At 37.9% G+C, this 21,132-nt stretch overlaps 1 protein-coding gene across 1 annotated transcript in view; it reads left to right on the plus strand.

Moving 5' to 3' along the window:
• RSPO3 (R-spondin 3) overlaps nucleotides 1–21,132 on the plus strand; it is an 83,850-nt gene that overhangs the window by 20,574 nt on the left and 42,144 nt on the right. Inside the window, exons 2-4 of the mRNA XM_045805595.2 lie at nucleotides 11,772–11,963; nucleotides 13,509–13,655; nucleotides 18,801–18,998. Coding sequence (XP_045661551.2) covers nucleotides 11,772–11,963; nucleotides 13,509–13,655; nucleotides 18,801–18,998 — 537 coding nt within the window. The remainder of the gene's footprint in view (nucleotides 1–11,771; nucleotides 11,964–13,508; nucleotides 13,656–18,800; nucleotides 18,999–21,132) is intronic.

Raw genomic sequence — 21,132 nt, forward strand, 5'->3', positions numbered from 1 at the left:
ATGTATTGGGTGTGCTCTATGGTACTAGAACTTCCTGAAAGACAGGCAGGTTTATGTTCAAAATGGGGAGATGTTTTAGGATGTTCATATGTAGAGATGCTATAAAATAATTACACTGGCTTCCCCCAAAACATAAGATTTGTTTTACTAGACATGATTAAATGGAGTGTTCTGGGAGGCTGTTTGAACTAAATCCCTCTAAACTCCCAAAGATTTACGATTCTATCAGCCAGAAGCTAATTAACTCTGTGGACCACAGTGTTCTCACCTGAAATCAAAGAGAGAAGGAAGAGCTCTAAAATCCTTTTAAATTCCACAGTTATATTCACCATTCTCCCAAATCTTCTTTATGTATTCATGCATAACGGTGTTGCTCCTAACACTGTCTTCCTCCCTTTCTATATGTCTAAGGTCTTTTCCTTCCCCATAACTTCCTGACTGCTCTCTGGCATCTTCACAAACCTCAGGCATCAGCAATTGCCCCTGCCTTGTCATTTCTGCTGTGCTAAATTTCTAGTCTATATATTTGTGGGCCTTAAAATATAAAAACACTGTTTTACTAACTGTATTGTCGGCTTCTTGAGTCAGAGACCGTGTTTTGTTTCTCAGTCCCTACAAGAGTTATCACTGAATAAATACTTATTTGTGAAAATGGCAATGATGTGATATTAAAAGTAGGGTATCTGTATCACCTGTGTTGCATGCACCTGGAATGCTTCTTACAGATGCAGCTAGCTACCTGGGCCCACCTTTTCATTCCTGAATCAGAATCTTTTGGAATGAAACCTACGCATTCGCATTGTTAAAAAGTACTCCAGCTCAATTTTATACACAGTACAGTTTTAGAACCTTACTGGCAAAGACTTTCAGGTTCTCTATACCATTCTGGTATCATTTCTATGGCATGCCTTACCTCTTTCGGTCTGTTTGAGCAGGTCATTGTCTTCAGTGGGTTGCTAGAGGCCCAGAGGACTTCTTGTCCAGAATGTTGTGTGAGACCACCATATCTGATACTCACTAAAAGCTGTATCTGTGGTCCTTAAAAAGTAGCCTCTTTCTATGACTGTGAGTGAGTCCCTGGCTCTCCAAATTTCCCAAAATTTCCTGTGTTAGAAGAAGCATCAGCATCTGCCCTCTCTCCAGCCTCCTTGCTTGGAGGGTTTTGAGAGTCATTATTGACTAAAGCTTCACAGCTGCCTTGAGTAAGAGTGGAAATAGCATAAGGTTATAGTTAGTCCTTCTTGGGTAAAATGAAATGCTTTACACATACTGACTTGTTACAAGTGCCTGTAAGAGTGCTAGGTGCTTACATGTGATCTCATTTAACCCCCCCCCCCCCAGTATCTATCAAGTAGATATTCCCATGTTACAGATGAGAAAGCTTAGGTTCCAAAAGATTGAGCAACTTGTGTCTAAACAACCAGACTGTGAGCTCCTTGATACAGATGATTGTTTTTATTCCTCTTTAGATGCTCACTCACAAGCAGTGTGTGGATGTTGGATAGTTTGTCTAAATGAGTAGCTGAATGAAGAGATAAATTTTGGTTATTCAGCTAGTAAATGTCAGAACTCTGTATGAGTCCAAAGCCAGTTCACCACCCCCCAGTCTCTGTGCTCCTCCGGGAAGTGTGCAGGACCCATTTCTGAATGAGGAGGTGATGCAGTAAACCACGCACGTGAAGTGCGAAAATGCGTCAAACTCACAAAGGTGCGTGTCAGCACCTTCTCCTCTGTCAGCAATTTTGTGAATCTAGGAGAAAAATCCACTTATTTTTTCTGCTCAGGATTTTCGATGTGACACATAAAGCTGGATTTATTTAATGGTATACCCACTATTTGCACATCTTCTTGTGCCTGTTAAAATACCGCAAGTCTTTCGCCTGCTGTTTGCTTATGCTAAGACTTCAGCCATCAGATATGCTACTTTAGCATGCTATGTGGCAAGAAGATCCAAGTTTATTCATAATATAACAAAGCAGAGTTTGTTTTTAGCACAAACTGAAGTTTGTTTCGTTCAAGAATGCAAACTGAGTAGTTATGGAATCACACCCATGCAGATTCATTACCATTAAACTATCACATTTTCTGTTTATGTTGATTTCTAATTAATTCTCTCCTTTAAAAAAAAAAAAAAAAGGAATGGCTCTCTCAGCCAGACCAGAGCACATAATGATTCCCACTGTTGGATGAACACTGTTGGATCTGTCTCATGAAAAATGCTGTTATTACCACCCACTAACTCATCAACAGGTCCTGGCTCTCTACGGAATCTGGGTCTCCATTACTCCTATCCACTCCCTCTTGTCCTCTATTCACCTCCACTTGGGAACATGGCCACTTGGAAAAGGGGAAGCTTTCCCTCCCTTAGCAACAGCTGGAGATGCTGATTCAGTACCTTACATTTCACACCCGTAGCAGGGTGCTTTAACCTTATGATAAATTTTCGACTTGTGGTTAGGAAAAAAACACTATTTTTGGTTGTACAAAATGCTTTCTGTGCAGTGTCAACAGCAGAATCAACTATAGCTATTTGGTAGGACACAGGAAAACTAATATGGTTTTCACTACTTTTGAAGAATCAACTTTGGAATTAGCCCACAAGTTATTAATTTATTTAATGGAAAAAAGAATGTAACATAGAGATTCTAAAAGGAAGATTAGAAGTGAAAACTATAATGTTGTTGCTCTAAATTACCTAGACTTGGTCAATGTGCATCACTAATGGCAAGAATTCAGAAAAATATAGAAAAGATTATATGCGAGATTGCAAAATGTTTTATTTTTTATTCTCTTTATTTGTTCTTATGACCTCTTATGTATTTCATAATTTTCCTGTTTCTCTTTACCACCACCACTATCCCCCCCACACACACTCCAGGAAAAGGGAACAAAAATGTAAAACTCTGAAGCAAACTAGAACTACTGCTTGAGAAAGATAGGAGAAATAAAGGAGAAATGAAATCTTTCCAAGAGCAAAGAACATGTAGATTGATGTACACTCTCTTCAAAGATTAGAATCTGAATATAAATCTCTATGTTGTCGGGCTAATTAGAACACTCTCCTCTAATATAAAACATTGATAAAACAACATGTTTTCAAGGAATACAAGATGCTGGTTCCATTTCATGATCCATAAAATTAACAAAAATTAAAGTGAATGATTATGTCAGGCAAAATGTGTTCTTTCCTTTCATTCTGATGTTCTCTTAGCAATGCAGAATCTAAATACACTTGGTATATAATCCCAGCTATTTACTTTGGTCCAGGAGGTTCTGTAGGATCTGGCTCTACCCTCCTTCTCTAAACTCATCTCTTAACCACTCACAGTGCTGCAGCCTCATGGGTTCCCCTTGCGCTCTTCCTTATGCCTGGTTCCTTTCCATAGCCTTAAAATCTTCGCACTTGCTGATGCTCTACCTGGAACACTCTCCCTCCCTTAGCTTTTCATAGTTGACTCTTTCTCATTCTCCAGGTCTCAGCTAAAGGGTGACATTCTAAAAGGTGCTTTCCCTGACCACTGTGTTTAAAGTAGCTCCCCACAGTTATTCCCTGTCTTATTCACTTGTTTATTTCACTCACAACATCCATCACAATCTTTAAGCATTTTATTGTTCACTTGCTTATTAACTGATTAACATCATAAGATCAGGAACTAGATGTCCTGTTCACTTCTACATTTACTACATCACGTGTAGTGTTAGGAACATAGGGAGTTATCAGAAATTTTTGTTGAAAACCTTAATCATGGTTTTTACAATGTGTATATGAGGCAGCCCACTTTCATCTGTCTTTCATTTCTGGTCCTAATTCTGTAGCCTGTGGAGAGACAGAGCACAGCCATTGGCCACCAAGTTGGCATCTAACTACCAAATATTCATCATAGCTTAGATTTCAGGAATTCTATATCTGCCATCATTTGCTAGCCATTTTCATAATATTTTGAGCTGGCTTGATTTTAGTGGAAAGTCTAGCTAATTGCTATTTAATGTTAGGTCTGTTTTATTGCTGTGGTTATATTTTAAAGTATTTATAGAATATAAATATTAGACTCCCTTCAGGAAATTATTATTCAGTAAGAGAAAGAGAAAGATTTTCCAAGTTCTCAAAGAAATAGTTTCCATTAAAAACAGTATGTTTCCCCACATAATAATGGTGGAGCCCTAACTGGGCTGTATTCAGCAGCTGGTGAATACATTCCTCTCTGAGACTTTAGGAATTTGGTGAACCCATTGGTGTGGGCACAAACTTTCAGAGTATTCAAGGTTGATTCACTGGGACAAAAGATGGGGCAGACTCTATTATCTTAACTGCTTCAGGTCAATTAATGTCTGTGCTACTGACTTCGGTAAAAGACCAAATAGAGTGTGTGTATCATGTGTCTACGTATGTGGGCATTAAGTGTCTAATTATATATATACACCTATACAATATATACACATATGTACACACCATCAGATGCTATGCTGCAAAAATAGCAAAATCTCTGTATGTTTGTATGTATAAACATGTGGCTCTCTCAACAAATTACTAGTCAGAAATAATAGTGGAGGACTATGATAGGCCTCTGTTCATCCAGATATCATCATTTGAGAATGTAAAGGGGTCTCGTATACCAATAAGTAATTATATTCATTCAACCAGCTTTTGATATTGTGCAGTCTATACCTGACAAATGGTTGTGAAGATCTAGCCATTGTCTGTTCTGCCTTGGCTGCTTTAATTTATGAATAAATAAGAAACATTGACTCATAATATTTCTGGGGTCGATTCAACAGAATTTGAAAGAGACTGCCAAGTAATTCAAATTCTTAACATTAGATTTTTCTTAGAGTGAATAATGCCAAACATTCCAGAGGATCCAGAAATATCGTTTTCCATGACCATAACACTATATTAAACTTAGAAATTCTTCCATAACAATCAAGACCCAAGGTGTGATAGAAATGTGCTGTCCTTACTTAGGCAAGAAATAAGTCTACATTTCCTTTAAGTGAACAGATAACTGTAGTAAATGGTACCTAGAAAAACTTTTATTATTTTATTTCAAGATTTATTTCATAATTAAGCATCCTTACAGTATATATGATTTAAAATTTTATTCCTTTACCAGATATTTATAGGCACAGCTGACTTAAAATCAGTTGTACTTCCTGTTAAGTATTTACCTCTTTGGGATCTTTATTATTTTTAAAAACACAAATAAATAGCCTACCTTTCAAATTTACTGCCTTCATCTGTGCAATAATCAAAACTCTTTGTTGAGAACCCATTTAATAAGTAGCTGCCCTATGTAGAAGCTGGAAATTATCAAGAAAATTATGAAGACATTATCAAGACTGACTTTCAAGAAGCTTCCAATCAATGTGAACATCCTCATGAAAGGAGAGGACATGGAAGAAAGGACAGATGTCAAGCTAGCTTTGATTACAGAATTCCACTGGCCTTTTATCCCTACCCTGCCCCTTAAGGTCACTACAGGGAGAAGAGCAGGCAGTGAATGTTGTGAAGATAAGAATGCTTTAGGAAGAATCTGGTCTTTAAAATATTACTATTAAAAATAACTTTTATCAAATTTGTTAATTTATCTTTTATTCTCCGAATTATAACTACATTACTGTCATGTATTTACTGCACTTACAGTAAACTTCAGTCAAACCTTTTATAAACCTAAAGTCTATCAAATTTTGTACTTCTGGAAATTCTCTAGCCACAAATAAATGACCATCAGAGGTAATTGGCAGCATGCAATATTGGGTTTCTTCCATGCAGCGATTTACAGTAGATGTGAGTATATTTGCAGTTGGGTTAAGAAGGGGATTAAACCAAGGCAAATTCTTGAAGCTTATATTTAAATTGTTACAGAAATGGAGCTTAGATGTCAATGCTACAATTGGTTTGGTATATCATAAACATTGAAGAGGACTAGCCAAAGATTGTGTATTTACCAAATGCTCTACCACTTAAAACTCTATGTTCTGGATATTTTATCAAAAAAGTTGAGGGGCATATGGGCGGCTAAGTTGGTTAGGTGTCCAACTCTTGATTTTGGCTCTGGTCATGAGATCAAGCCCCGAGTGGAGTCCCAGGTCAAGCCTCCTACCCCCTTTAGCTCCGCACTCCGCAAGGAGTCTGCTTGAGAATCTCTCTCTCCTTCTCTCTCTGCCCCTCCCCTCCAATACTTGCTCTTTCTTTCTCTAAAATAAATAAATAAGTGTATCTTTTTAAAAGGTTGGATTAACTCGTGACAATAGCCTTTATGAACTGTTGCATCAGTTATGCATTACAAAATTATCAAATAGAGATATAGTAGGAAGGCTCAACAGCTAGAGAAATTGAAGTCACTCAGGAAGTATTGACAGTTCTGACATTGAAAATTGGTTTAAATTATGCATTAATATATACTCCTTTCATACTTAACCTTTGTATACCAGTTAAGAAAAGATGCTTTCCTATTTCCTAATTTTAGGGAAAGATACACTGATTTTACCACGTATTAGACACGTTTGTAAAAAGAAGGTCCCAATTTAAAGTTCCCATGAATTTTGCCCATTTTTCCACTCATATTTACCTTTGTTACACATCTAAAGTTTTCTTATATATAAAGAGATTGTTACCGGATATCAAAGATCTAGGTTCTAACCTTTGATGTAAACTTACTCTTTGTCTTACGGTTTCAGCATTTCTTTGAGTCCTAGTTTGAGGTTTCAAAATAAATCATTGTGATGGCCTCTATCCTTGCTAACAGTAGTTACCATAGTTAATTTAGCTTGCTGTGAGATGCATGCTTTGAAAGCAAAAGTGGTATAGAAATACAAAGTATTGTTAAAAAACAACTGAAAATATGTCTTTTTCTCTTACCAAATGTCCCTTATTTTGGACTGTGTTTCCTTCTTCTGGCATTCTTCAACTCCCCTTTCAAGATGTCTTCTCTAATTAAGTAGCTACAGCCAGAGACTCTCATTTGCATCTCTGGCAACCATTACAATATTAAGTTCCATCTATTAAGAATCACATCCTGGATATTTCATAAAATCTGCAAAATAAATGATCCCAAGCAATTGTTTAAATTTTTAGGCTTTTTTATTTTATGTACTTGCCCTAGCACTCCAACTGTAAGCTTTTACTCCCCAGGGATCCCTCACCTTTTCTATTCACTGACTGGAACTCAAAACACACCTTCTCAAATCCTTTCTTGTTCAGTCCACATTTTGTTACTCACCATATTTGATTGGTTCCAACTCCTAAATATTCTTGGAGTATTCATACCTTCCCCACCACATTACACTGCCTTTACTATATTTTAAGCTATCATCAGTCTTTTACCTTGATCACTGTATGAGTCTTCCAGTTTCTATGTCTTTCATACTGCCAGATAAATTACCTTTCTAATACAAATGTGATCACATCACTCACCAGATTGAAATCCCCCATATCTACAGAATAATTTCCTTGACACAGCCCACAAAGTGTTCCATAATCTGGATCTACCCTGTGCTTCCAGTCTCTTTATATTCATCATTTCTCCATTAACCACTGTTTAGGCATCAGTTGCACTGAACTCATGCCAGTCTCCTTCTTGATGTGGATAATTGGGGTGTTCCTTCCTCTAGCCCCACCATGGCCACTTACATACTGATAACTTCAACTCATTTCCTTTTTTTTAATTTAAATTCAATTAGCCAACATATAGTACATCATTAAGTTCAGATGTAGAGATCGGTAATTCATCAGTTGTATATAACACCCAGTGCTTATCACATCATGTGCCCTCCTTAATGCCCATCACCCAGTTAACCCCTCGCCTCTACTCCTTCCCTCCAGCAACCCTCAGTTTGTTTCCTATAGTTGAGTCTCTATGGTTTCTCTCCCTCTCTGATGACTTCCCATTCAGTTTCCCTCCCTTCCATATGATCGTATGCACTGTCTCTTATATTCCATGTATGTGTGAAACCAAATGATAATTGTCTTTCTCTGATTGACTTATTTCACTCAGCGTAATACCCTCCAGTTCCATCCATGTCAGTGTAAGTGGTAAGTATTCATCCTTCCTGATGGCTGAGTAATATTCCATTGTATATATATATGTACCACATCTTTTTCCATTCATCTGTCGAAGGACATCTCGGCTCTTTCCACAGTTTGGCTATTGTGGACACTGCTGCTATAAATGCTGGGGTGCAGTTGCCCCTTCGGAGCAATACATTTGTATCTTTGGGATAAATACCCAGTAGTGCAATTGCTGGGTCATAGGGTAGCTCTATTTTTAACTTCTTGAGGAACCTCCATACTGTTTTCCAGAGTGGCTGTACCAGCTTGCATTCCCACCAATAGTGTAAGAGGGTTCCCCTTTCTTCACATCCTCGCCAACGTTTGTTGTTTCCTGACTCGTTCATTTTAGCCATTCTGACTGGTATGAGGTGGTATCTCATTGTGGTTTTGATTTGTAGTTCCCTGATGCCAAGTGATGTGGAGCATTTTTTCATGTGTCTATCAGCCATTTGTATGTCTTCTTTGGAGAAATGTCTGTTCATGTCTTCTGCCCATTTCTTGACTGTATTATTTGTTTTTTGGGTGTTGAGTTTGGTAAGTTCTTTATAGATCTTGGGTACTAGCCCCTTATCTGATATGTCATTTGTAAATACCTTCTCCCATTCTGTAGGTTGCCTTTTAGTTTTGTTCAACTCATTTTCTAAGATTAGGTTTAAACCTTACTTATTCTATGGAACTTCACCACTAACACCTCCATTGCTCATATGAAATAATAGACCAAAAACATCGTTTGAAAAAAAGGTAATTTAGAAATACAAAATGAAGTCATTATTAGATGGAAAAGAAGAGGTGTGAAAAAGTAGAATTTAATTTTCTAACTTTCGGATCATTAGATTTTAAGGCTGAAAGAGTTGTTAAAATCAATCCAGACCAAAGTTTTCTGTGGTTTCCATATAAAAAGTAAAAACTCGCCTTAAGATGAAGTTTGGGAAATTTGTACCTAGTTGTGTAATACTGACTGTATAATTTGAGTGACCCTTATACAGCATTCAAGAAACAATCACTACTCAACTGTAAAAAAAAAAAAAAAAAAACCTAGAATCATACAATCTGAGCTTCATAGTCTCAACTTTTCCCACTTCCCACAGCATAACACTGACACCTTCCCAAAGAAATAAAGTTTGCCATAATTTGTGCCTACCCATATTCAAAACTTCCTGATTAAACACAAACAGAAATTTTCTTTGCCAATTAGGACAATTATGTCTTCTTTACTTTTTCAAAAATCTACTTTGCCAAAAACTTTTGTCTAAAAAGGCAAAATATGATAAGAAGCAAGCAAGAAGAATATAGCACAATGTTATGAGTTGATTGTGTTAGATTTCATCAGTGAAAGTTTTTAAGAAAGAATTGAGCAAGGTACTTTGGCACATCCCATAATTTTGGTGGGAACTGTTACCAATTGTGGGACCTTTTATGGGGCCTTCTCCTGGAAAAGTTTCCAAACATCCATAACCCATTTTTAAAATGAAATGTATTTTAAGGTATATCAGTTTTTGAGGCTTTACACATATAAATCATGTCTATTTTCATAACTGATTTAAAGTTGTATCACAATTGACAAAAGTTTCAAGGTGCTTGAAATTACAATTGTGTTTCCTTTGAGCAGCTGCATTTCAGAGATAGAGAGAGGTTGTCGACCAGTCAAACCCATCTTCATTCAAACTCAGAGTCACTTACTGCTCTGGGCTTGAAGTGATTGTCTTTCAAAGTGAGGTCCTCTTCTCCACAGGCAGTTCTTATGAGGTTTCACAGGTTTTTACCTATATCTCTCACATCTTAAAATGGACCAAACTGGGGAGGGGGGTGGGGGAATGGGATAGACCGGTGATGGGTAGTAAGGAGGGCACATATTGCATGGTGCACTGGGTGTTATACACAACTAATGAATCATCGAGCCTTACATCGAAAACCGGGGATGTACTGTATGGTGACTAACATAATATAATAAAAAATCATTATTAAAAAAAAAAATGGACCAAACTAGCTTCTGAGCACAGGAAGCTCTCTTCATCCCTTTTCTTTTTAGGGTCTTTCCCTACTTAAAATACGTACACATTTTCTGTAAGTCTCCAATGCTGACTTACTGGCATGAAAAATGACCCTGTTACTTGGAAAACAGTGTTCACTTACAAGTCCCCCAGGTCCTATAATGTCTAAACCTCCTATGCCACTTTATATGTCCACCCCACCCCACAGAGGAGCATGTACAGGAAAAGCAGACTTCCCTTCCCCCACACATTTCCTCAGTTTATTTACAAAACGTCTTGGAATGAGAATGAGCTGCTTGTGGTTCCTGTGGCTGATTCAGGGATGGTTTCCTCTAGGCGGAGGATGCTGGTCAACCAAATGACCTCTCTGTAGCTAACCCTTGCACCCCTGTGGTAAAGCTGATTGGGCTTATGGGTACCCCCTTCTAACTAAGCCTGGTGGGATTTGTTTTTGTGGTAAAGAACTTAGCAAGAACCAAACATCACTCTGAAGTCAGACCTGATAATGGCAAGGCCCATCAGAGCCCAACCCCCCCACCCCCCACCCAACAAAAAAGTCAGAATATGCTGGGATGCCTTTGCATTCCTGTGCATCAACCTTTGTTTCTCATAAAGGTCACAGTTTTTCCCTTCTGGATTCCTAGAAGGACAATAAAGCTACTTATATTATATTTGAATACAGAATACACAAGGAGAAGAAATCATCCCAAACACCAGATACGTGAGAGATGTACTTCAGTCAGCAGTTTTCCCTCAGCTCATATGTATGTGTTGATGACCAGTTAATAGTCATAAGAAGGTTTAAAGTTGTGAAGATCTTAAGTAAACATGAATCTTCCATATGTTTGTTTATATTTGTTCAGACTTGCTAATGAACAGTCTCACCACACACAGGAATACGTGCAGCAGTAGTCCTTGGTGTCATGTCCTCACCAAATAATTATTTCTCTTGAGTAGATGGAACATGAAGACAAAAGAACTATAAGAATTCTCTCCCCAAAGATAAAATGTTGAACATTATAAATATTATAAATTATAATTAGTAATATAAATAACCACGTATGGTCACGTGGAAATATTGGTAAGATAAATATCACATTTTCATCATTGTATCAATTTGAACTGATAAATATAAAACTCCTGTGAGAAAAAATATTTTAAGAAAGCATGTGGGGGGTTCCAAGGAACTACATAGTTTCAGAATCAATTTACATTGGAGCAAAGAGTAGAACTGTGTTCTCTAATAGACCACAGCTGAAAAAAGATATCCTAGAAGGAAGTGTCCTACTCAGGTTAAGCCTTCGTCTATATTGTCATCCTTGCTTGAAGAAATTAGATGCATGCTTTTCATCCATCACGTAAGTGACAAGCAAACTAATGTGCATTGATTTCAGTGCAAAATTACCCAATCTCCAGTCTTCCAGGGTGCTAGTTCAATGAGAATATTTTCACTATGTGTGTGTGTGTGGTACCTATAAATAGTTTGAGGCAGTATCTTCTTAGTTTCCAAATTCCCAAATTCTGCGAATTTTTAAATTAAAAACAATATATATGTATTAAAGGGAACTACTAGATCATAGCAAAGAGAGGGGGAAATCCCAACTCATTCACCCATTACCACCAATTGAAAACTAATGAAACAAAGTGTATCTCCTGCCTAGAGAATGTCATTGAACTTCTATATTTATAATTTAACATTTGTTTTTGTCTTTCTGCATTTGTCCCTTCAGTGCATCCTAACGTCAGTCAAGGCTGCCAAGGAGGCTGTGCAACATGTTCAGATTACAATGGATGTTTGTCATGTAAGCCCAGACTATTTTTTGTTCTGGAAAGAATTGGCATGAAGCAGATTGGAGTGTGTCTCTCTTCATGTCCAAGTGGATATTATGGAACTCGATATCCAGATATAAATAAGTGTACAAGTAAGTGCTACACGGCATTATGTTTTTATCTCATCTTTGGGGACTTTCCAGATTTGAACTGGCCCCTAGCATATTTGTGATATTCAGTGTTAAGGAAATAATGATATTTACTTGATAATTAGGCTAAACCATACTTGGATTTAGCCCTCAGAGCAGGAAAATTTTCACCTCTTATGAAAAGCACTCAAGTTTTGTGTTGTTTTTCATTGTAAAAGCAAAAACTGAGAACCTGGTTATTACTCATGAAACCTACAGAAAAGTACTATCAGCATTAATGCCATCTGAGTTTCCATTACTATCACAACATCCCAGTATTTAATGACTTAAAGAATAAATTCAGCTATTTTTGTTTCAAGAAGGATTCCAGTATAGCAAACGAAACATTTATTTATTTGTTGGAAATAAACGTTGAAAACACTCTCATATCCCCTCTCCTCTGGACCCTGAAAGTCTGCTCTCCCCCCTGTAGACCCAATAACCTTTCAGAATCTAAATTCAGAAATACCGTTCCCCTGGCATACACCACATGTAGCCCTGCCTTCCTCTCAAACTCATCTCCTGTGACTGCACCTCAGCCACTTTGCGCTGACCTCACTGGCCGCCTTGCAAGATCTTCCCACTTCAAGGCCTTTGCAGTTACAGTTCTATACTCACCGTTCTGCCAGTTTGGAAAGCTCTTTGCCTACGTCTTTGCTTGGTTGACCCTCTTCTTTCATTCAAGATTTTGCTCATATGTCACCTTCGCAGGGAGGCATTCCATGACCAGCTTACTCACAATAAAAAACCTTTCCCCTTTTCAGTCATTTGCCATATCTTTCTCCTACCTTTTATTGTCATCGTTATTCTTTCCAGAGCACTTATAACTCTAGAACCAGACAGCCTGGTTTCCAAAACCACTCCCTTCTGTGGACCTGGGCTAGTGACATCTTTCTGAGCCTTGGTTTCCTTATCTGTAAAATGGAAATTATAACCCACCTCATTATAAAATACTTGCAGCAGTATCTGACTTATAGTAATCTCCATATGAGTCAACTGTTGTTATTTTTTATTGTGTCGCCCCCTCCTAAAATGTAAGCTCTGTGAAGTCCTTATCTCTCTTATATGCACTGCTGTTAAGCATATCTAGAAAAGTGCTAAGCACATAGTGGACAATCAAATATTTGTTGAATGAATGAATGAATGAATGGACTCCCAAAACAGCCCAAAAGCTGTATCTAGGATATTTCATTAAAGCTCTGATGAAATGCTTTTTACTGTCACTTAATATAAATAGATACTTGGTCTTATAAACATTTTTTGCAGTAGACATATTGCCAAAAACTTCTCATAGGGCTATCAGTACAATAATTTTAAAATCAATGGCTGATGTATATCAACTAAATGACTGGAAGAATCCATAATTCAGCGTGGCAAATTAATTTTGAATATCCTAAGTGTGTTTGACACAAAAGTCACATGTGCCTGTGGTGTAAACATACAGACCTGGACCAGCAACAGGTAACTGAAGATAATGAAAGCGTATTTCTTTCCTTTTTTCTCTTTCAGAATGCAAAGCTGACTGTGATACCTGCTTCAACAAAAATTTCTGCACAAAGTGTAAAAGTGGATTTTACTTACACCTTGGAAAGTGCCTTGACAACTGCCCAGAAGGGTTGGAAGCCAACAACCATACCATGGAGTGCGTCAGTATTGGTGAGAAGGAACTCTAAGATTTATAGGGGAGGAGAAACACCTCAGATGATAATGTCAGTCTCCATGGAAGTACTGCTTAAAGTCCTATTTCACAGCTACCTGAGGGACTATTTGCAAGAGGCTTTCTTCAATCCTTCCTTACAAAGATACCATCTTAACAGAATTCACTCAGCCTTACCCAGCATGTATCACAGTATAATTTAACACCCCATGGGTGTTCCATTATTTCTTAGAGACTGTTGGTAACTGTTTCATCTATTCTGATCATTACAGATTTACTTTTTGTCATTATGATACAGTGAAGTTCTACTTCATGTATATATTTGGTCTTAAACTAAATTTCCATGTTAGGACAAGAGTTTCACGAAACACCTAGGGCTAAAGTCAAGCAGGGACCAGTGCTGTTTTCCAAGGGGAGAAAGCATTCTCTGGATATAGCCCGTTGACACTCAGTAGATGAGCCAAAGATCTACAGAACTGGGACTGATAGAGTTCAAAATCTGACTTTTTTCTCTTGCACTGCTTTGCTGAAATGTCCTGCTTGCACAGGTATTCAGAAACAAGGAGACGATTTGGAACTCACTCAAACTGACAGAAAGACACAAGTCACAGGGTCTGATTAAATGCAGGCTGAATTTCTTGGAGGGAAGGTCCCTCAGACCAGTTTTCGTCTAAATAACAGATCACTGTCAGGCTCTATTTTCCCTCTTTTAAATGTTCCACAGCTACTACAGCTATGAGTTTGATGAACAGTTGGGGAGCAGATGCTAAACCAAATGAGAAAACAGCATACTAAATCTCAAAGTCCCCTGGGCAAGAGCTACAAGAATCTTTGATGCTGCACTGATATTGGCATGTGCACACTAATGTCCTCCTGATTCAGTACAAGATAGTCTCCAGGACTCCCCTGGGGTCCCCACAGATAGATCCATTAGAATCAAAAGTGCTAGAGTAATAACTCTAAAGTGGTGGTTTAACTGTTTCAGGTCCACAGGAAACACTTATTTCTAAACAAAGTTCGTAGGAGAATGGAACAAATAGATGGTATTTTAAAGATAATTTCAGAAGCATCTGGAAAACAGCAAGCATGAAACAGTTCATGGCTCATTTCGGTTTAGCCTTTTTTCCCCCCCCTTTGGTCAATAAAGACACAGAGAAACAACTTAGAAATAGGGTAAAATGTACATGAGAAAGCACTTCAAGTTCATCTCTTTGTAAGTCCTGAGGGCTGATGATTAAAGGTAATAAGTTCCAAACTGTGGAAGAAATAGGAAACAGTTCTGTGGAGTACTCACGGACAGAAATTCAGGATGAGTTGCAGAAAGTTTGTGGTATTTCTCTACCCAGGAAAAGGGAAACATGTTTAGATTTTCTTAGTTGTTGAAAGTGTAGCATTCAGTCCTTGAAAGGCTGTTTATCTTAAATGTATTAATGCTCTCCTATCATAGAGCGCATTTAGCACCCAGCACTGTTAGCTTAACTAGTAAAGCTGACTGGTAATTGATACTACTATTGAGACAAAAACTATTTCTTTTTTTTTCTAAAGATTTTATTTATTTATTTGACAGAGATAGAGACAGCCAGTGAGAGAGGGAACACAAGCAGGGGAGTGGGAGAGGAAGAAGCAGGCTCACAGCGGAGGAGCCTGATGTGGGGCTCGATCCTATAATGCCGGGATCACGCCCTGAGCCGAAGGCAGACACTTAACCGCTGTGCCACCCAGGTGCCCCGAGACAAAAACTATTTCTTAACACAATTAAATTTAAGTTATTTATATGTTTAAGAATAGGGGTTAGCAATCTATAAGCCATTTAGTGAATCTGGCTCATTGAACAGTTAGGTATAAATGACCTAGGACACAGTAATATTGCGAATCCACACCTTTTGTTCAGGGCTTTCTCTTGCTGCTTGCCGTGAGGAATGCCTCCCATCATGTGCTGTCTAGCCAACAAGCAGCAGGTGGGCCATGACTGAGCTTGCCCCAGTATTTCACGAGAAGCGATGACCTGCTTGCTTATCACAAAGGAACATTAAAGCCTATTCCTTTAACAGATACCAAACTAGGACTGAGAGCTTGAAATAATGATTCCAAGGACACAGTGTGAGTTATTGTCAGTGCTATTATTAGTACATTGACCCTAGCTCTCTGGTGCTCACCGAAGATATTGAAGAATGTGTCCCTCCCTTTGCTGAAATCTACATTGTGTGACTTGTTTCTTGCCCAGATAATTATTAAGAGGAAAGGTCATAAACAGAGAAAATACCACCCTGATAGAGAGCTAGGGTGAAAGACGTATGTCTCAACATATCCACTCCTCATGGTTTGCTGTCAAATGAGGCTTAAATGTCCACTGAACCCAGTTTTATGGGAGAATACAGTTCTTCTACTTCATGGTCTAGATATTTGTTTCCTTTCTGCACTGTCATCATGTCATCCTTATTGCTCCTCTTGGAAAGTCAGCCTTGTTCAAGTATTCACAGAGGGAGATATCCAACTTTGAACAGTGAGTAGCAGGGAACATGCCCTTGCTGTGTTCTCAGTGCAACCATGCAATGTGTCAACAAGAACGAGAGCAAACGACTAATGGTGTTGTAAGGTCATTACTGGTGGAACACCAGTTCAGCTTTTCTCCCAATTCAAGAATCCCTCTTAGAGCATTCCAGACCGATAATCTACCACAGCATGACTGCTTCTGGGGAAAGGAAGCTAATGACTTTTTTGAGACCCTTGTTTCATTAGTGAATAGCTAAAGATTTCCAGTGGTAATATTGTTTTTAATACAGAAAATAGAAGAACTAGAGAAAGTGAGTAATTTCGTTTTCTTCTTCATTACCTCTTAACCAAATAATGCCCCAGTTCTGTATCGTTCATTTAATGACCTGAATGTAACTTAAATCACCCTTTTTGTTATCTTTACATGTTTCCCAAAGTTCCCAATTTTCCAGAAATATTTTTAGAAGCTAATATTATGGATTCATTCTATAATATTTCTCTAGGAAAAATTCTCTTCCTCTCAAGGCTTTTTAACTATCCGTTTTTATTAGAGCTGTTTTAATAACTGAACTCATAAGTTTTAAATATTTTTCCCTCCTTCTTCCTCAATGGAATTATCGAAGACTGTCATTAGAATTTCATTTTTAGGGGCACCTGGGTGGCTCAGTCAGTTAAGCCTCTAACTCATGTCTTAGATCTCAGGGTTGTGAGTTCAAGCCCCATGCTGGGCTCCACGCTGGCTGTGGAGCCTACTTTAAAAAAAAAAAAGAAAAAAGAATTTCATTTTTAGAACCATTTATCATCTAAGGACTCCTAGCTGTAATTTTTAAAATCTTTTTTTCTAAAGTCTAAATATGCATTTGCGTAGACCACCTTTGCAATTATGAAAAAGCACCAATGTTCTGGTCATTTTCACATCACATAATTCTTTTTTCTAATTTAGTCCTCTTGGTTCTGGCAATAAATGAATACTAGACAAAGTGACAGCTTGCAAACCTTGATTTTTATTTTTCCATTTGCTTTCTTGGAGGTGGTTTTATTTATTTATGCTAAAAATCCACTGCTTTTGCATCATTAATATCAGGTTGGGAGATATGTCCTTAACTGGCAAAAGATATGATATCATTAAGTGACTTTGTTGCTCTATTCTTTAAAAAAAAAAAAAGATTGCATTTATTTATTTGAGAGAGAGGGATGAGGGGCAGAGGGAGAAGCAGACTCCCCACTGAGCAGGGAGCCCGATGTGGGTCTTGATCCCAGGACTCTGGGATCATGGACCTGAGCTGAAGGCAGATGCTTAACTGACTGAGCCACCCAGGTGCCCCTGTTGCTCTGCTCTTTGACAAAAATCATTATGTTATAACTGAACATGAAAACTAGTTTAAGAGTGGTTCAGTAAAGGTCATTTAAGTTCACAGAAACTTAAATTCACTTATTTATTCATTTGCATTTACCTCTGTGTTACATTCAGTTACCTGATGGTAACTATAAAAGTATGTGAAAAATGTATGGTAAAAGAATTTAAGTTTCTAAAGCATTTAGGTTATATTTTTTTTTTGAGATTGCATGAAAGATAGAATTCTGCTCTAAAATAAGGATCCTTTAATTCACAAGGCAGCAAGAAAGTTTAATGGAAACGTGTTTTGTGGAAAGCATCTTATATCATCTAAACAATGATTGCAGCAAGCTGTTTCAGTTATTGTAAATTGGGATGTCGCATGAACATAAATAGAATGATAGCATCTGGCAGATACTTACTTTTGTTAGAAGTGCAGAGATCTGTTACAAGACTTTGGAAAGCCATGATCGAAAAGAAGAGATTAATACATACAGAAAAAGAGGGGAAAAAATCTAAAGAAGCTTTAGAAAAATGACATCTGTTCATGTGAAAAATCACTCCTTCCAGTTAAGTCTAGAAGCAGTTTATCAGCTGAAATTGACCCAGAATTCACTTAAAACAGATGCTGCTATGCCTGAAGCATACCTGTTACTAAATGATAATACTTAAGTATTCAACGGCACATGAAGTGGGAAAGGCAGTGAATCCAGGCCAGTGTCCTGGACATACCTGTTTTGCTTAACCATTCTGTACCACAGAAGTTCTCAACGTGTGTTCTTTGTACCTGCAAATCAGCACCACATGTACTGTTAGAAGTGAAAATTCTCAGGCCCCATCCCAGACAACTGAATCAGAAACTCTCGGGGTAGGGTCCAGTGGTCTGTGCTTCAGCAAGCCCTCCAGATGATTCTGTTTGCACCAGAAGTTTGAGAAGCGGATCTGAAGCACATAATAATGAGTATACCAAGTTATGGTCAGGATCAATCAATAATTGTAGCAGTGCTCTAGAAATTATAAAGCATTGGTCAATTGTGAGTAATTATATGAGTGCCTGGGTTTATAAATCTACAGTGAAAAGTAAACCTAATGCAAGAATGAGTTACCTGACATTATGAGCACTAAAATCATGCAAGCATTATATTCCTGTCTTTCCCTTTCTCTTTGTTTTCTTTAAGTCATCTTGCCCAAGTTTGTTCTACAGGATTTCTCAGAATTTGAGCAAGTATTGGTGGAAAGCAAATCTTTTTGTTTATTGAACAACTGTGAAAATATCTGTGAGCCAGCTGAGCCTGTTTCTGCTGCTCTGTTTCAGTGCACTGTGAGGCCAGTGAATGGAGTCCTTGGAGTCCATGCATGAAGAAAGGAAAAACATGTGGTTTCAAAAGAGGGACTGAAACACGGGTCCGAGAAATAACACAGCATCCATCAGCAAAGGGTAACCTGTGTCCCCCCACCAGTGAGACAAGAAAGTGTACAGTGCAAAGAAAGAAGTGTCAGAAGGGAGAACGAGGTACAATCATACTAGCAAAATGTGCTTATTTGAATTTGATGCAAATTTCACTTATTTCTTAGGAAACTAATACTCTTGCTTGTGTCTAAAACCCCTGAATGTATACCAACCAAAGCTTATGTTGGCTGTAAATTACAGAATATAGATGTGCAATTTTTAAATTAGAGTCTGATATCAAAACTATAAACTACTATAGATGTATGTTAATTGGATCTTGATGAAAAAGGATGCATTATAGATTTTTAGGCCTATATTTGTCTTTTGGGTCATTATCTTTCTTATCATCCTTCCTAGTACCTAAGAAACTTTTGAGAAGCCTCATAAACACAAGGTCTCATACCATTTGGTACAAGAACATAGTGAAGAGACACCAGCCATAAACTTACTCTTTTTTTTCCACTGCCTACAAATCAAAGTAGTACAATTATGTTGTAAGCTTTTGTGGCTAAAGCTATTTTAAAGGTTGCATAGCATTTTTTAAATATTTAAATGGATATATGTTTCTACAGTATTTTTTGTAGATGTTTTTTATTTGAGAGAGAGAGAGAGTTAATGGGAGGGAGAAAGAGAGAGAGAATCTGAAGCAGACAACCTACTGAGCACAGAGCCCAATGCAGGGCTTGATCCCATGACCACGAGATCATGACCTGAGCTGAAATCAAGAGTCAAATGCTTAACTGATTGAGCCACCCTGGTGCCCCAATATATGCTTCTAATTCTGACTTTACATTTGAAATAAATCACCAAGGCTATATTTTATAAATATAATACAAGCATTAATGACATTTGATCCCCAGATTATTTTCATGTTACAGTAACTTTATAAACCAGATTATAGAACCTATTAGATCAATAGTAAGTAACTCTGTGTTAGAGGGGCGCCTGGGTGGCTCAGTCAGTTGTGTCTGCCTTCGGCTCAGGTCATGATCCCAGAGTCCCGGGATCGAGCCCCACACTGTTGGGGGGGGAGGTCCCTACTCAGCAGGGAGCCTGCTTCTCCCTCTTCCTCTGCTGCTCCCCCTGCTTGTGCTCTCTCTGTCTCTCAAATAAATAAATAAAATCTTTTAAAAAAAATAATAACTCTGTGTTAGAGCTTGTTCTGAAGTCTTACAATTGCCAAGAAGAAATATACCATTTAATATAATGTTTTACGGTAATTAAGCTTCCATTTAGAAGATCTGCAGTTGTCCTTTAAAATATAATTTTCCATCTTTCTTACTAATGTCCTCCACTCCACTGCCTACAAAGAAGTTATGTAGCTTTATGTACCTCTTGGTAGTTCTGTTGAGCCAATAAATGATCCTCTCAATGAATTGCAGCTTGGAAGGAGTTTGGCTGCCTCTGTAAGATGAACTTCCTTTGCTTTATTTCATTCATTCATTCAACATGTTTTTTTTTTTTTTTAAGATTTTATTCATTTATTCGACAGAGATAGAGACAGCCAGCGAGAGAGGGAACACAAGCAGGGGGAGTGGGAGAGGAAGAAGCAGGCTCATAGCGGAGGAGCCTGATGTGGGGCTCGATCCCATAACGCCAGGATCACGCCCTGAGCCGAAGGCAAACGCTTAACCGCTGTGCCACCCAGGCGCCCCCATTCAACATGGTTTTATTGAATTTTTACTTTGTGGCCACACACAGTGCTAAGTCTTGGGGATTCACAATTGAAAGGGTACTATCCCTATCCTGAAGGTATAGTCAGGGTCCAATGGAGGATTGAGATGTTTAAATAGATAATCACAATATCATATACAAACGGAGGATTATAGATACATGAACAAAATTCAGTGGGAACAGAGAGGAGAGTGTTGTGCAAACTTGAACATCGATCATTTAAGGAAGAACTTGGATCACTGGTACTTTGCAAAAAGTATCTTTCACTATACCAAAAGAATTGGCCAGTATCAGAATGTATCCAGTCTGCTACTGCTATGAGTAATCAAGTAGTTACTGTGATAAAAATTTTGAAGACATGGATGATTTTAAAGGGAACTTCAAGCTTTTGTAAATTTGTAAGAGGTTTTGATTAAAATTAGGTTTAAGGAATGAAAGTTGGCTAGTGAAAAAGGTCTTTCTGGCATTTGTTACCGATTAATTTAAAACATCTTACATTTTAAAAAGTTGGATTTGGAAATCA

This window comes from Ursus americanus, chromosome 11 (genome assembly GCF_024610735.1).
Source record: "Ursus americanus isolate L20-20 chromosome 11, mUrsAme1.1.p, whole genome shotgun sequence".
NCBI classification, from domain to species: domain Eukaryota; kingdom Metazoa; phylum Chordata; class Mammalia; order Carnivora; family Ursidae; genus Ursus; species Ursus americanus.